The sequence below is a fragment of the Calidris pugnax genome, unplaced genomic scaffold (assembly GCF_001431845.1).
Source record: "Calidris pugnax isolate Ruff unplaced genomic scaffold, ASM143184v1 scaffold219, whole genome shotgun sequence".
Classification (NCBI taxonomy): domain Eukaryota; kingdom Metazoa; phylum Chordata; class Aves; order Charadriiformes; family Scolopacidae; genus Calidris; species Calidris pugnax.
Window position 1 is genome coordinate 7,681,640 of NW_015094507.1, and position 16,890 is coordinate 7,698,529.

Sequence of the window (16,890 nt, forward strand, 5' to 3'; positions counted from 1 at the left end):
AGCCACCAGCTTCTGGCCTAGTTTTACTATCCAGATGAGGTACATGCCTACTTTATCTTGAGGCTCACTTCAACTTGAATTCTCAAAGTCAGTCTAAGCCCAAGCATCATAAACATATGCCAGAGCTCTGTTACTTAAGACCAGCAGAAGCAGGAGTTGTCTTAGTTCAGAGGAATATTTTAAATATTTAATGCTGAGGAAAAAATACAGGTTGGGGGAAGACAGCAAATCTCAAGTCTTTGCGTTCATTTTGACAAACATTTTTAGCCTCAGGAATATCATAACATTTTCATTTGGCTCCCTTTGACATGCTGTCTTATTTTAAACTACCAACATATTAACAGTTGAGATGCATCCACTACTAAAGCAAAGTAAATCTGAAGCAATTCAGGAGGAGAAACACATAAATCTGTTTCAAAATGAAACCATTTGGTACCAAAAAACCATGAAGAGTATGAAGGGTAGAATCACAGCATCACTACGAACAATTTAAGCGAACTTTTATTGAAGCATTAAGTTGTGGTACAGATATTTTTAAATGATCAAAGTCTAACACCACAGAAATTATAAACACCATACTCCCCCCATCCTGATCACCCTAGATAGTTCAATAATCCATTCAACAGCTTTCATTTTTATAGCCGAGGCTTATGCTTCTATTTGTAAAAATGTGTATTTCGGTATTACTTGAAAGGGGATTTTCCGTCTACTTAAAGGACCTCAAGCCAACAAATGTCAGGTCAGTTGGGACGACATTTAACAAAAAAAAAAACACGCCACTGAAGTATTGGTCCTCAATATTAACACCAAAAGGCATTAGTGCCATTTACAGCATGTAATTGGTAACATTGGTAAGGAACTTCAACAATATGCTTAAAATTAAAAAAATTCAAAATGTTCCAACCACTTGATTTCTAACCAAGCAGACTTTAGTTTAGAAGCACTGAAAAAGTGCTTCATATATAAATACAGAAGGAACAAAAAACCATTGCGTCAAACCAGAAAGAGTCAAAACATTGCGAGGACAAGGGGCAGGGGGGGAAATAAACCTCAATTTCATAGTTAATGTGCTGGTCTCAGAGCTGTTAAAATCCCAGCATTTCCAAACATAGCTGAAGGTGTGCCAGCTCTTTAAAGCCTGCATTTTAGTCAATACCCATTAAAGTGACTTTGAATTACACACTTATTCATGCTCTATGAATAGCATTCTACTTCACTTCTGTCCAGGTGTCCCAGACAGTTCTTGTTCTATGCCTTCACTTAATGCCCTCGAGTCACAGTAAGAGGAACCACCTTAGTAATTAGGAGGAAAAAACAGATGAAGTCACAACACTCAAATACAACGTAAGTCACATGCACAACAATGTCACAGGACTGTCACAAGATAGAGGCATTAGCTTTGCTTGGAACAACAAAATGAAGTGACACTGGACCAGTTTAGAAGCACTCTTTACAGTTAGAAGTGGTCACAGGTTTTACTGAGAATAATCCAAACCAATCAACACACCCAGCCTGGCAAATTCCACTCCTTCACTAGATCTACCTGCCAGTGCTCAAGAGCACCAGCTTCTTAGTCTGACATAATTGGTGATTAGGAAAGAAAATGTCTGGTGCCAATATAAACTTGCCCTTTGCAAAGCTGTCACACAACTATGCCAAAGCACTGAGTGCATCCTGACTCAGCTCTTCCCCTATCAAGTCTGGGACCCTCTTCAAATTCCGCCATTGTGTAGCAGTGTGACAGCTCGGGGATGTGGACAGATAAACGAGCATTAAGGTAAGATGACATTTAACCTGCATTAGTACCTATATCTGAGTTTCTAGAGGTGAAAGACCAATGCATTAGCCCAGTGCGACGGTATAGCTGAGCGAGTTCCTATAAGCTTGAGTAGAGCATGAAAAGTCAGTCTGATTTAAAAAATAAATCAACCATCACCTGTAGTAGCAAAACAATTTGTAACTGTTTTAAGAACTTTCTCCAAACATGGAAGTGTTAATTAGTAATCAGTTTCATTAGAAATCATAAAAGTTTGTCAAAAACAGTTTTAGACTGAAATCACAACATAGATGAAAAAAAGTGTCAATTTAACAAAGAACTGTCCCCAGTGAGTAGGTTGAGGCTAAAGTCTAATGAGGACGAAAGCCTTGTCTGTGGGGAATTTTTGGTGATACCTGGAGAAAAACTATACTGTGTGTAATTCTACCTGAATCATTTTTACAAGTGTTGTAAAGTTTCATACAGTAAGATTTTTCTACATGCACTTCAATTTCACAGCAAGAGTGGCATAGAGTACCTAAACACAGAAGAGAGCATTCATGCAAGATATCTAACTCCTTGATATAATAATGCATACAATTCAAAATGGTTATACTATGATTACACCTAGGGCTTTCCACAACTACAAGGTGGTGGGAGTGGAAAGCATGGCCCCCTGAATCATTAACTAGAAAGCAACCACCACCTTCTATATGGGATTTCTTTTTGCGCTTTTTCTTCATTCTTAATCAACTGTGCTGTTGCTGGCGATTCTTTGTAAAACTGGTAAAAACAAAGTTATAATCACTGAATTGGGCAATCTGGTGATCAAGACGTTTAAACCCTTCAATCTTCTGGGCAGAAGAAAACACTGTACGACATTTAGAGCTCTGGAAAACAAAAGAGGGAAAGTTATTTTTAAACTTAGCGTTTAAAGAGGGACTAGCACAATATGTATTTTATCTATGGTTCTTGTGGTACCGTTACTAATGTGCCTCAAACCTGTGCCTGGCAGTGCTGCAGGAAGCGATTCTGCTCCCTGTGTACGGTACCACTTTTCTATCAGTGAATAGCTGGCAGCATCACCAGCAGCACTTGTACAATCGACAGCTGCAGCCACATACAGAAAAATACCGAAGCAGAAATTATGCCTACACAGAACTGCATAGGAAGTCATTAGACTTAATACTGACATCAGGCTGCCTTATCTTAGTGTTTCTTAAGCTTCCTGGAGATCAGATTCAGTGCATGGTTTCCAAAGAAACTACCTTCCAAATATAGAGGCACACTGGAAACTACTAATGCACCAGTAAAAAGATCTCTCTAGCCTTGCTTTGTTTCTTTCTATATGCATTTCAGGAACTGACAAGGTAAGTCAAGAAAACTCACCTGATTAACAAAGAGGGTTGTCACAAATTTTCCTGGCTTGAAAACCTCTACAACTTTTCTAATCAGGTCATCATAAGAGGTCTGACTTATGTTTGTTTCAAAACTAACATAAGAAAACTCTGGTTCTGGAGTGATGTGAATAGTCCAGTAAGTTCCCTGAAAAAATAAAATATTATTACTGCCAAATAATTACTATTTATATTGATATTAATGATCAGTAAGTGTAAAACTTACATCCGATTTCATCCCATTCATTGAATACCCACAAGGATTGAACATTGTAGCATCAATAACAGAACCTGGTATCAGGTCACGAATTCCACTCATCTGAAACAGAAGTTAAGATTACATCACTCAGTTTATCCTTAAACTTGTTCAGATTTACCTCAAAGGCAGAATGAACACCAATTGAGAGGACAGGACACCAGAATTTTCCCAGTAACAAGTCAGTTTGATAATTTTTACCACTGTAGATGAGCTTGCTTTGCCATCCTGTCACTTACCAAGTGACTGAGTGCCAAGTTGCACACGAGTTATCAGATCCTTTGCCTCTTACAGAGCCAAGCTGCACACCTCCGAGACAAGGGAACAGCTTAGAGCTCTAATACATAACCGATTCTGCAACTAAAATGGAAAACTCCTGTTCAACCAGTATCCACAAAGTGAAAGCCATGCACATTTACTCCAGAGCGAGACATCGCATTCTTTATCCCCTAGAATGAAATGCAATCCCATGCACTTTGATTTCCCACACAATACTTGAGCTACAGCCAGATCTCAGTAGCAAATACAGTATGAGAATCAAAGCCTAAGAGGGAAAACCAGATGACATCAATGCACTTGTCAGAGAAACCTCTTCATGTCACAGGACTTCCCCATTTGGAAAAAGGGGAAAAGGAGGCAAAACCATCAAGTTATGGTTAGACCTTAAATCCTCCTCCCCAGCTCCCCCGAAAGGGCTCTATGATTTAACTTTGATTTTGACACCTCTATTCTCTTGGCATTCATTATCTTCAGTCTAAGTCTTATTCCTCATGACCTCCATCCTTCAGTGGAGGTTACTCAATTGTGGTTTTATTCCTGTTCTTCCATTTGTCAGAGGATAAGCTTCTGATCACCTGAAACACTGAAAATTGCTCCTTTCAATAGGCTAAGGCAGGGGCATTGAAAATGTGAAGTTATATTCCCAAAATGTTCTTAGGGATTTAAATCAATTTCACCCTCAAAACATTAACTTGACATTTTCTGTGAGATCTTTCCTACCAAAAAATAAATGCCATATTAAATAGCAAGTGAAGCATTTTGTTGCCCAATTTCCACCATTCCCCAAAAAGTTTCATTTTTGAGCAAACATACACGAGTGACATCATTTGCAGTAACACCATCTTTCATGTAGAACTGGTCCATAACTACTGGGTCAAGCTCACTCATCAGAATTTCCAGTGTCTGATCAGGCTGATTGGATATCCGACTCTCTGGGAAATCCAGGGTGTACAGGTACCTAGAAAAAATGCAAATCACTTATGTAATAAATATTAGAAGCACCAAGTTAAGTTCTACTGTAAGCCCCAAAGACTTCAAAGTCTTCACATACATACCAGCAATCAGAATTCATACGCCCCATGCAATAAGCTGCTCCATCTGACAAGAAAAAAAAAGGTTTCCAGTTAATATACCACAGCTGATACTTTACGTAAAAGATTAGCTTCGTTTTGTATTTAAATGTAGTAGAAGTCTTTCACAGACCACTGAGAGTCAGCATCTGTACCAAATAAGCAGGCATTTAACTTCAGGAATGGAAAGGCAATAATCAGTAGAACAGGCTCCCTCAGAAGGTAGTCTGGACACCCCAGTACAGAGCCTACCAGCAAGAAATTCAGATTACAGCTTTAGCTACGCACAGACAGAACCCCTAGCCTTCTTAAGAATCTATTTAATGAATTTACAATTAGCATTTTCTGAAATAACTCAGATAAGTACAACAGCTTCCATATTCCTTCAAAATCTTTTCTGCCAGTAGTTAAAATTTAATGTTATTCTTGTAGGTTTTAGATTTTATTACATGTTTGAATTTATTCTTTAGAGCAGCAACTTTTCTGCAGAAAGTTTATTTTTTTTCAGTATACTAATTACCTTGAATTACTACTCTACCTTTTTAATGAGGCTTTTAGGGTTAGTGAGAGCTGGATTCTGCAGACTGACTTACTGCTCCATTCGAAAGCCTGAAGGTGACCTCAGTGAAGACAACGTGTTAAGCTTAGTATGATTTAAATGTTATCTTGGCAAGTTAGTGTAAGAAATTCAGAAAATAAGTATTTATAGCCTTGGATTTTTATGCAGCTGAAGCTTGTGCTGGCTACAGAACCGCAAGGATTGGTGAATGAATGGCCTGGCAGCCTGTATGTATTGTATTGTTTAGCACTTCTCACTTCACACCAACAGTTGACACTGTGCAACTTTGCTGAAGGTTAACGAACTTACTTGGGAAAATTTCATTAAGAAACTCTACTTCTTCCTGGAAATTCCTATGTGGGTACTCCTGGTGGGAAGGCTTCATGAAATTCTTACGTGAATAAAAGAAGCTCTGAAAAAATAACAGTTCATCTTAGATATTGCATACAGCTGTCTACCTTGAATCGAAAAATCTAGCAAAATGCAAAATCTAGCAAACGCTGCTAGCTGTTTTATTTCCATTGCAGAGGCATATTGTAATTCCTTAACTTGTAAGGTACAGGAGACTGCTTACTTCCAAATTTGTTTCCCACAAGAAAACATCAGTGACTTTAGCACTGACAACATGGACATGGAATTCTTTCACCCCTAAGTAACCTTAACTCAACAGCACAACAGCATTTATAAGTTAGCAGCCTTTAAGAGGCAAACAGAAGGCTAAATCCTACAGCAGACCAAGCAATCTTATAATCTTCCCACTCCGGGAAGCATACAGAAATAGCAAAGTTTCAGAATATTTAATAAGATCTGTGAACTCAAAATATTAGTGAAAAGCTTTTTGTACATTCTAAGAAGATGCAGCAATTTCTGGCACCTTACCTGAATTGAGTCAAACCCACTGTACTCCCTAGCAAGCTCCAACAGGGGAACCAGTGCTTGCAGTAAGAGGGTGGTACCACACGTCTTCAAAATGAAACGTCTCTTGGAGACAAACATGCTACTCTCACTGTAAAAAATAAAGAGGTATGTTAAAAATACATTAAAAAAATATATTAAGTGCACTATATTAAACAAGCCAAGAGGCAATGGTTAGATCTCAGTTCTTACCCCAACCAAATGCATTACTGTATGTGAACATACAGCATATGGTACATAAACATGCTTGGCAAATGGATCAAACCAATAGATTTTAGCTGATATTTGAGAGCTGTTATGATTTCCCAAAACAAGTATCTGCTGCAAGTGAGTACACAACATAAATGTGTTATTTTCTTAGCCCAGACACAGAACAGAGTCAAACTTGAAATCTGACTTTCATGGATGAAATAAAGCCTATGAGAAAGTCAACTCAAAAAAAGGCAAAAGCCTTAAACGAATTTCATGAATTGTCTGGCTGCATCTTCTAGGAAAGCTCACTACTGCAAAGTGGTAAATTAGCACCTGTCCACAGAAACAGGAGTCTCATAATGACAGTACTGGCATAGCTATACAATACAGAAGTTAACTACACATAAACTGTATCTTACACATAAGGTGTAAGTCAGATAACTAACTACAGTCCGACTGGAGATTAGCATTGATACTACACACGTTCAAGTGTTCTGAATGCAACTATCTTCTCACCAAGTAACAGAACAATGGGAGTCTAGCTTAAAACACTAACCCAGTTTGGAATGCTGTTTCAGAATTCAAACTAAACATTATATTTCATCCAGCATACAGTTGTAACCAGTTACATTCTTTTCAGAATACTCTTTTAAATATATGAAGCTTGCAGAAACAAGACTTCAGCAGAGTTTTTGACTAGCTTGCTCTTCACCCAACCTTGCCTTCAAGGCAGTCTTTCAAAGTACAAAAGTTAGTTTTCGTAATCTCAAGTAAAACAGAATGTCAATGTGTCTGTAAAGTTCATGTACAAAGAGTATGGAAGTATTTTGCAAGATGAAAAACACATGGCAGAAGTAGTGTCCTTACAACTAACTGCTGCACAACACAGAAATACCAAGATTTCAGGAAGGCTATGGTTTTACATGGTTCTATGGTTTCTATGGTTTACATAGTTCAGCTGCAAGAGCTGTTCCACTTGATTGCATTTATCTGGAGTTAAAGCCGATCTACTGATACAGTTTTTGCTGATCTAAGTGTGACACTTACATGCACTGTTCTGCAGAAGTAATCCTAAACCTCTTAAATGGGGAGACTTATTTATCCCTGGACAAAATTCAAGGATCAGGTACAGAAACACCACAGCCTTGTCCTTAATCCTTTCAGTTAAATTAAAAAGACAAACATCGGTAACTATGAAGACATTTCTGCTACTGAATAGACACCTGACAGTATTATGATTAACAGACCCCTGCAAGCTGTAGTTTAAGATCCCACTGTTCATGACAAAGACTGGATTCTTGGCCAAGTGGATCCCATACAACAGCTTTAACTTTTTTTACCCCTGGAGACTAAAAGAATAATCTAGTGGCTTACCTGAGTACATAAGCTTCCTGCTTGTCAGTTTTTGTCACACTTATGATCAAACAATGCACATTCTCCAGAAGTTTGTCCCACTCAATCCTGTGAAGAAATTATAAAAGAGCACAAACAACACGTTAGACTTAACTGAAGCTTTCTGGAACCCTGAGTAAAAAGTATAGCCCAAACAAGACTATCGCTCTTGTTTTGAGTTTCTGAATTCAAGATCACAAAAGGCAAGGACTTTTATATAGAAACTATCCCAATACAGTAATATCCAGTTCTTATCTCCCAATGGCTACGTACTCCTCCAGATCTGTTGGTGAAACCAGCTGCACGAAGACAGTTGTCAAACAGCAACCCAAGGCTTCTGGTTAGGCAAGTCAGGATAGCTTTAAGTCCTGCATCTCACATGTTTGAGATAAAATTCATTGCTATAACTTCAGGTATGCTTTAGGTTGAATCTCCATGTACTTCATTCACATTAGTCATTGGCAACTATTAGAGTAATAAACCAACATGTTAACATCAACATGTTTTGTTTGTCCATCTGTTAGAGTCAAGCCCATAATTTAACTGAAAACCAGCCCTAAAAATTAACACATCTTAATGACCCAAATTCCTCTTTGATCAATCAGGATCATAGAATCCCTTCTACCTCTAGAAGATATAGAGGACTTACAGCAAATAGTCTGAAATACTACACTTAAAAGAAAATAAACTTAACTATTTTCATTGGCGCAAATTGAAACTACAGCACAAGATTGCAGTATAGTGGCAGAAGTTCAATATTTCAATTCTTTAGTGTCACTACTCATTCTACAAGGAATTTTATTATGAAATCAAAAAAATCAATGGGCTCAAATTAAGCCCAAAAATTTTGAAGTACTCATGAGAAGTGACAGACTTGCAAAAAAACTTTGGTTGTTACTTCAGTCTTGTGCCTACACCAAATTAGCAGAATCCAATACAGTCAAGTTTGCTGTAAAGCAGACAGGAACAGATCGAGCTTCCCGAATTTGCAAAGTCACAAGATTGCCAGCTGCCCTACCTCTGCCATCGCTCCCCTCCCACAGCGTGTTCCACCCACAGGTTTGTGCTGAAAACTGTCATGAAGCAAGACATTTACTAACCCGGCATAAAACTTAGCAGCCCATTAGACAACTATAGGATCCTTTGCAGCTGGAAGCATGAAAGAATTGCCAAGCAAGATGTTAGATTGGCTCAGCTGCCCATATAACTGTCAGCCTAATCCTTCCTCAAGCTCAGACCTCTCTCCCTTTATTGACACTGCAAAAGCTCTCTAGTTGTACTTCAGGACAGAGCACTCACTGTTAACTCCATCAGCAGGGTTCCTCCCGCAGCCACCAACCTTTCCCTTTAGAAAACTGGTCAGTTTGCAAAGTTTAAGTTGTAGAGTCTGCTGTACATACAATTAAAAGCATCCAGATGTTCTTTGCTTCTCTAAATACCCCAGCAAATAAGTGCCTTAATTTCTCCCTTGCTTGAGAATGCCTCCTGAAACAGAATTCTGTACTCTTACTACTAACACTTAAAGATTTTCCCTTTTAAAGTGTATATGGCACTAAACTATTGTATTTATATAGGAGTCACCCAGAATGTACTTAATTTACAAACTTGCTCTATAGCTTCATTTTAGCTATGTATCTTAAAATCTCTCATAATTAAGTGCACATCTGAACAAGTTTATGAACTCAGTAGCATTACTGGATACTTCAGATCAAAGTGAGGTTTCCTCTACCACCCTGGGTTAGTGAACCTTCATGAAATGCTCTTCTGCAACTATAGACAGACTACTCAAATCTGCATGTCAAAAAATGAGCTTGTTTTTAATGCTCAGAGTTCCACACATTTATTCAGCTCTATGCCTATGCCATTTTTAGCTCTGATCCTGATACTTCAGAATGAAGATGCAAGTGTCAACCCATCTTTGAAAAATCTGGTAAATGCAAAGAGTGAATTTTATACCTATTTTTCAAACACTCACAGACAACTAGGCTAACTTGGTGAGAAGACTGAAGGATTTCGTTTTCTCTGGAAGTTACAGCACACCTCCATAAGTTTGCCAGCCTTAGTATCTTCCCTCTAACATCCTATTATACTCTTCCTGTAAACTGAACTAGGTTAACATGTTACTGTGGTTTAGTAAGGTGGAATAACTGTTCGAATCATTCCAGCACCACTACTAATCATACTTCATCTGTCATTAAAGAAATACTCAGTGTGTGACATAGCATTTATGAAAGCTGAGGTAGAGTTCCCTTATACTGCCTAATGCTGAGCTGCAGAAACCCCACTTGTGCATTACCACAAATCTGATTTTGTACTTGTCTAAGCATTAATGTCTGCGTAACTATCTCAGGCTTTGCAAGAGCATACGTCTCAGCCTTCACAAGCTTCTTACCTGGTCAGACAGTCAAAACCTTAGCTTTATATAGGCCAGTGAGAATTTTCTTTAAGTATCACTATAGGGCAGTTCACATGCAGACATTTCAGGAAAATGGCTCATTTAAGTTTCAATCACATATTAGTGGAGGAGAAAATAATACAATTTTGGTGTTCCAAGGAGATCAATAATGAAGGATCAGTACAGCATGCTGCCAACAACACAATATTGCATGTTAAGTCCAAAGCTTACCATGCAAAGAAAGTCCCTAGGTATGCTCATTAGTACTGTAGTTGGCATTTAGGTACCATGGCTGCAAACTGCCATTGCACAAGACCATTGCATATTAAAATTTTGCTCAGTTTTCACTATTCCACTACAAAACCCATAACTAAGTACATGCTAAATGTTTATGCATTCAGCCTTTACAGGAATAAAGTGTAAGTTCATAATTTGATCTTATTAGAGTAGCATTAAGGAAGAAAGCCTACAAGGTGAGAAATACACAAGATGTCAAGCTTGATCCAGAAACATACAGAAAATAGCAGCACTCAGAATGAGCCTTGGCCACATTAGGGAGAAGTTTTGCAGAGATACTGGCCTGTACCTGGATGCATTTTAAAGTTAAGTACAGAAAACTACAGAAAGGCCACTAACATGCTGGATTTGATCTCACTGTAATCTATTTAAACAAGATGACCTTAGCATTTGACATTTTCCATTGTTTAAACCAGAGCTAAGGAAGAACATCTGGGACTACTTTGTACCAAGTAAACTGAGTTCACTCAAAGTCTAACTCTTGCATTTCTTCCCTTTCTTTAATCTATATAAGTATTTAAGCATTACTAGTTAAAGACAAGCAACGTACACCTCCAATTAAAGTGAAAACAAAAAAAATCCAATTTAAAAATAGTATTTCAATGGTTATCAGTACATGTATTGAGGCTAATCCCATTTTATTTTGTCAAATAAAAGTTCTCAAAATTAGTAATTGTGAAATACTTGAGAACATTACTTATTTCATAACTGAGTGAACTTGTAACTGGGAAGCAAAGCTTCCAACTGAAAAAGGGGAACAAAAGAGACTTATTCTTAATAAAATGCTACCATGGGCTTCTGCTCTTCGGAATTGCCTTTTCAATGGGAAGTACGTGGATTGCATTAGTATTTCCTAAATTATTTCCCATAGCCAGATAACAGGACAATTCTAAACATTTTGAAGGCTGCTTTCCCGTACTCAAGCCAAGCATAGTACATTATGATGCATGAAAATCACTGGTAGCCAAGTCAGTTCCATGGCAGACCTGCATCGACTGGAACTTCAAACTGAAAATGCATTTGAGACCAACTCCCCACTGTTCTTTAGGCTTATTACCCACTTCATTCCAAAGCTTTAAGATCCTGCTCCTGAAATTTCAAATAACTGACACCTACTGAAAGTCAAAATAGTTTGTCCAATAGGCAAGCACCATGCATCTTAAGTAGCTGCACATGCTCAGAGAATACCAAATAAAAATGGAATGCATCTACTCCAGTGTGAAAAACTGTTCATGCTTCAATAGTAGAAAGCTACTCGTTCTATACTTGACTAACAGAACATGCCAGAAGAAAAGAAATTGAGTTTAGCAATCTACTGCTATACCTGTGTTGCAATATTTAGTGCCTTATCAGCACAGATGTGTTACTAGAGTACAAATAACTTCCAGTCAAACTGCCACCCAGCAATGTCAGTATGGAAAACCTATCAGAGCTGAGAAGTATTTTAATTTAATTTTTAGGAAGCATGTTTAAAGCGTGTAATGAAATGTATAGTCAACAGTCCCTCTCAACCAAGTTCTGAACCATCATGTTTGCTCCTTTATTTCATATTTCTGAGAAATAAGGAATGAATAAGCAATTAATCAAGTTTTCCTTGCCAAATAAAACCATAATTTTGAAGGCAAGTTTACTAGCCTATTCTGAGCCTTTACCTTCAGGGGTAAAACAGATTCTTAACACAGGAGTCAAGCATATCAGCCAGTAACACAGTCCTGCTGTTTCAGGCCAACTGGGAAGAGGATAACAGAAATTTCAAGAGATAAAGAACTACATCAAGAACTTGTTCCTATCAGCAATTAACAGCTTCCACTAGCATACCATCCCACCACCCCAGTAACTGTACCTTGCTAACACAGCCCGGGCAGTGCTGGGAGGAAAAGTGGTTTTGCAGTAGGGCAGGAATTCTTCGGTAATAAACCCTGTGACACTCCTAAAGACAGCTTCAGCTGTATACATGCCCTTGCATAGCTTTTCATTAAAGCAGAACTACTTTGGTTGTAATAATCTAAGTAATAAGCATCTTCATCTTGTACTTTACTGTAAGACCTTGCTTTAAAATCAAGCATTCGACTGCAGAGCAACATTTTGTTCTCTCACCTGTTACCTACTGAGTAGTATTAGGAGCCAACAGATCAGTTACCTTATTAGCAGGCAACTGTTAATTAGGCAAATTCCTACCAATACCACTCAGTCGAATTCCATGCCTTGTCTAAGCTGCCTATGCAGAGGAGCTGTACCTGAGGAGCACAGAAGCTGGCTAGATAACCAGTGTCAGCAGAGTTGCAACACTAGTTTCAAGCATCCTGAAACAGCACAGACCAACCACACAAAAATCACAAGCTTTTTAAAGTATCTCCTAGCAGCAGGTTTATTCTTCTGCAGATGCATGTGAATTATTTCCTATTAGAATTATAACTTATTTATAAATTGCTGTTGAAGATAATTTATCTTGAGCTATGTTCCCACCCTGAATTTAGACACAAGGCACAGGCAACTTGATAACTTTACTTCAGCAGTTATCTGTGGAGTGCACAAAAACCACACGCCCTGTGTATCTGCGCTTGGAGCACATAGAAAAATACTGTCTGCATCTCCCTTAAACTTAAACTCTCCAGGGTCATGCACTTAATCTTGAATTAAAGACAGGCACCTGAATGGAATATTGCATCCACATCAAAAGTGATTCCAAGCAGTACTCCTCACAAAACACCTCTTCCCTAGAAAGCCCTGAGCCAACTACTAAAGAAAACCATCCCAAATGACACCAAGATATTTCAGCAAAGGCACAAAGATGGCCAAAGGTAGCGCTTTAAAGGCTGCATACTGCTCCTGCTCCTGTTGCAGGCCTTTTATTGTTATTGCAGTCTCCAGATTACCTTGTATTGCCATGTAAAAAAAGCTCAGCAAGTGCACAGTGACAGAAGCCTCTATCCTGGCACAATCCCACTTACCCCACCTTCTTCTCAGGCAAGTATTTACGGACATGTAGCACAGGATGAGAATCTCCCATCAGTATCACTCCATTTTGCTCATTACCACACTTTTTTTCGAGTTTCTTGATGAGAAATGCATAGTTGCACATCATGTGAAGGAATAAACATCTTATTTTGTTGTGGGGATAGTGAATCCACTACTCAACACAGAATTCCAGGACTCGCAGCATGCTCAGCATGCTTTCAGGAAACCCTCTTTTTTTTTAATACATAGTTTAAGGCTATTTAAAAAAAACCCAACACATTTTACAAAGCATAGTCAGAACAAGAACTGAAGTTGAAGCAAATTATTTCAAGACCACAAAAACATTAACTTCATCCCACTTTTCAATGAGTAGGTTCGGCATCATCTTCAGATGCCCGGCCACTATTTCAACCACAGGACCTTTTTCCAGAACTGATTAGCAAATGAACAAACAACCCCCCCCAGATCTTAACAGCAAAGTAAAGGCCAATGTTCAACATTTCCCTTTAAATTCTTAGTTGGGACCTTTACTGAATGTATTAAAACACTAAGTTTTAATCAGATCTTTTCTGAAATACTTTACAACTATCCAAACTCTTCTCTAGAAAGCAGGCTTGCCCACAGGAGGAAAAAATGTAAAAAGTTTCTTAGTCGCATCAGTTCTTGAACTTTTTTTCCTTTTCTTGCTGGTGATATCCAGCGAGATATCTAATTCAAAGACTCAAAATACCTAATCTCTAGCAAGCACACAAAACATGGAATTTTTTAGCTTTGAACACCAGCTTAGTCATTCATTAGATGAATGGCTCACATTTCACTACTAAGCAGGTATTACAATACAAAAGGCAAGCTCAACTGGTTTGCAACTTGATTCTAATTTAGCTATTGTTCTACAGTTTCAGCTTTGATTTCAAGTTCTGTTCAACATAAACTAGCTTATTCAATTGCCTTTATAGACTGAGCAGAGTGGGATATATTGTATTCAGGATTTTTGCATTTTCATCTATCACCTGTAATAAATAATTCCTACAATTTTCTAAAAGAGAATGTTTATAAACTTCATTTCATTCTAGCAACACAGTATCACTGATAATTACCCCTGGACACAGGTTACCAGCAGTTTTCAGACATGTCACAGCTTCCTACCAAAGACATACACAGCTTCAATTAACATCTTGTATTAAGAGCCAATTAACACAAAGACCTTCAAAGCTTGCTCACAGCTCTGAAACTGTGTTAAAGACCACATGTTGAAGAGTTAACAGTTTGAACCTACTCTATTAAAACTTTACAGCCATATCCAAACCATACAAAGAAACCATCACAGTACCTGCCTTGCAATTGTATTAAATGTTCTTGAACAGTTTTAAAAATTAAGTTTGCAGTTTTGTAAACATCAGCCTGAGCTGACAAACAGAACACCAGAGTCAATGAGGAAAGCATTTGCAGAATGCCATCTCTAAACTCGATCTGTACATTCCAGCACCAACATATTAACACAAAGTCAAATGAGTACTTTTGGAATCTTGCACATTTAAAGTAAAACACAACAGGAATCCTGAAGTGCCTGCATAACTCAGATCATCTGTACATATTTCAGCTGGGATTTGCAATAGTCTTCCAGGCTTGGCTGGACATTAACTATACAAGCTGTTACCTTGTGGCATCTGCTACACCACTGGATCTCAAAGAACTGTATAATGAGATCTGATGATTTCCATATTAAGCACAATATTTATAGAATGGTTGGGGTAGAAAGGGACCTTAAAAAATCATCTAGGGACACCTCCCACTACACCAGGTTGCTCAAAGCCCCATCCAGCCTGGCCTTGGACACTTCCAGGGATGGGGCATCCACAACTCTGGGCAACCTGTTCCAGCGCCTTACCACCCTCACAGAAAGAAATTCTTCCTGATACCTAATCTAAATCTCCCCCCTTTCAGTTCAAAACCATTATCCCTCATCTTATTGCTACACTCCCTGATCAAGAGTCCCTCCCCAGCTCTCCTGTAGACCCCCTTTAGGTACTAGAAGGTGCTATAAGGTCTCCCCAGAGCCTTCTCTTCTCCAGGCTAAACCACCCCAACTCTCTCAGCCTGTCTTTATAGGAGAGGTGCTCCAGCCCTCTGATCATCTTCATGGCCCTCCTCTGAACCCACTCCAACAGGTCCATGTCCTTGTTATGTTGGAGATCCCAGAATTGCATGCAGTACTACTGGTGGGGTCTCAAGAGACCTTCAAAAAAGTCTAAATAGCTTCACAAGTCAGAAAGTTACATGAGCAAACTACCTCATTACACCAACAGGTCAGAGCTAACCATGTATTCTGCTTCTGGCGTGGCATAAATGAAGCTTCCACTACCCATGAGCAGGTGGTATAAATACATAGATACACACAACACAGGCTATTCATTATTTCAGGAAAGGCAGTTACCTGCCCACTGGCAATTCAGATCTTTGGATAGCTAACTCTACACACAGGAAATTTGCTGAGAAATACCAAAACAAAGGAAAAGACAAAGAGCATATGCTAAATATGCCACTGAACAAAGATGCTATCATCTTTAACATATTGCAAATTTTCAATACATCATGACAAGCTCTCCTCCAAGCTCCCTGATCAAAGACCCCTTTGGGGTAAAAGTGATATACACACACAGAAATGGGTACACTGAGAACACCAGATCCTCCAGCTACCATCTGAACCTGAAGGGTTGAACACTTACTATACTGAGAGTATAGCATAACCTTCAGATTTGTCCTGTATGCTTAACACAAGCCTGCTTTTATCAACTGTGTCAGCTGATTACATCTACATACCAATCTTGTCCCTCCTATAAACCTGTACGTAGTTCTGAGTCCATAAGGAGATTCTGCTTTGTGCTTCAAGCTCCCAATTTCTGACACTTCCAGGACACTTGTGCCAGAACGTGATGTTCTGCAGATCTACAGCTGGACCCCTCATTATTGCAAGGCAGAAGTCTAGGTACTCCGGCCTCTCCGGACTCCCACCCCTATATAAAACACGGCGCAGTGAAGCCATGTCACACCTGTCTCGCCCAGCACCACTCCGGAGATGACCCGCGTGCCGGCAGGTGGCCACCAGCCACCGGGCTGCCAAAGGCCGAGCCGGCACCCCCTCGGCCGGAGGAGGGGAGCGATGCCCCCCCTCCCCAAACACGTGTAGGCGGGGGAGCTGCCCGGGCCTGGGGCCTTTCTTCCTCCCTCCCCGGGTGGCAGGAAAGAAGCGCCAGCACATTCCTCACATGCCCATTGGGTGACAGCGGCGGACCCGCCCCTCCCGCCGCCCCGCTCCCATTGGCCCCCGCCTGTCAATGGGGGAAGCGGCGGCGCGGCCCGGGAGCGGGGCCAGCGGGCTCACGTGTAGACCGGGCTCCAGCCACACTTCGGGGGAGGGCCGGGG

At 39.5% G+C, this 16,890-nt stretch overlaps 1 protein-coding gene across 1 annotated transcript in view; it reads right to left on the reverse strand.

The window, feature by feature from the left end:
* Positions 1 to 479: 479 nt before the first annotated feature.
* AMD1 (adenosylmethionine decarboxylase 1) overlaps positions 480 to 16,890 on the reverse strand; it is a 17,483-nt gene continuing 1,072 nt past the window's right edge. Inside the window, exons 2-9 of the mRNA XM_014964603.1 lie at positions 7,799 to 7,885; positions 6,197 to 6,323; positions 5,627 to 5,729; positions 4,744 to 4,786; positions 4,502 to 4,646; positions 3,380 to 3,472; positions 3,146 to 3,301; positions 480 to 2,646 (exon numbers count right to left, since the gene is read on the reverse strand). Coding sequence (XP_014820089.1) covers positions 2,506 to 2,646; positions 3,146 to 3,301; positions 3,380 to 3,472; positions 4,502 to 4,646; positions 4,744 to 4,786; positions 5,627 to 5,729; positions 6,197 to 6,323; positions 7,799 to 7,885 — 895 coding nt within the window. The 3' untranslated portion in view covers positions 480 to 2,505. The remainder of the gene's footprint in view (positions 2,647 to 3,145; positions 3,302 to 3,379; positions 3,473 to 4,501; positions 4,647 to 4,743; positions 4,787 to 5,626; positions 5,730 to 6,196; positions 6,324 to 7,798; positions 7,886 to 16,890) is intronic.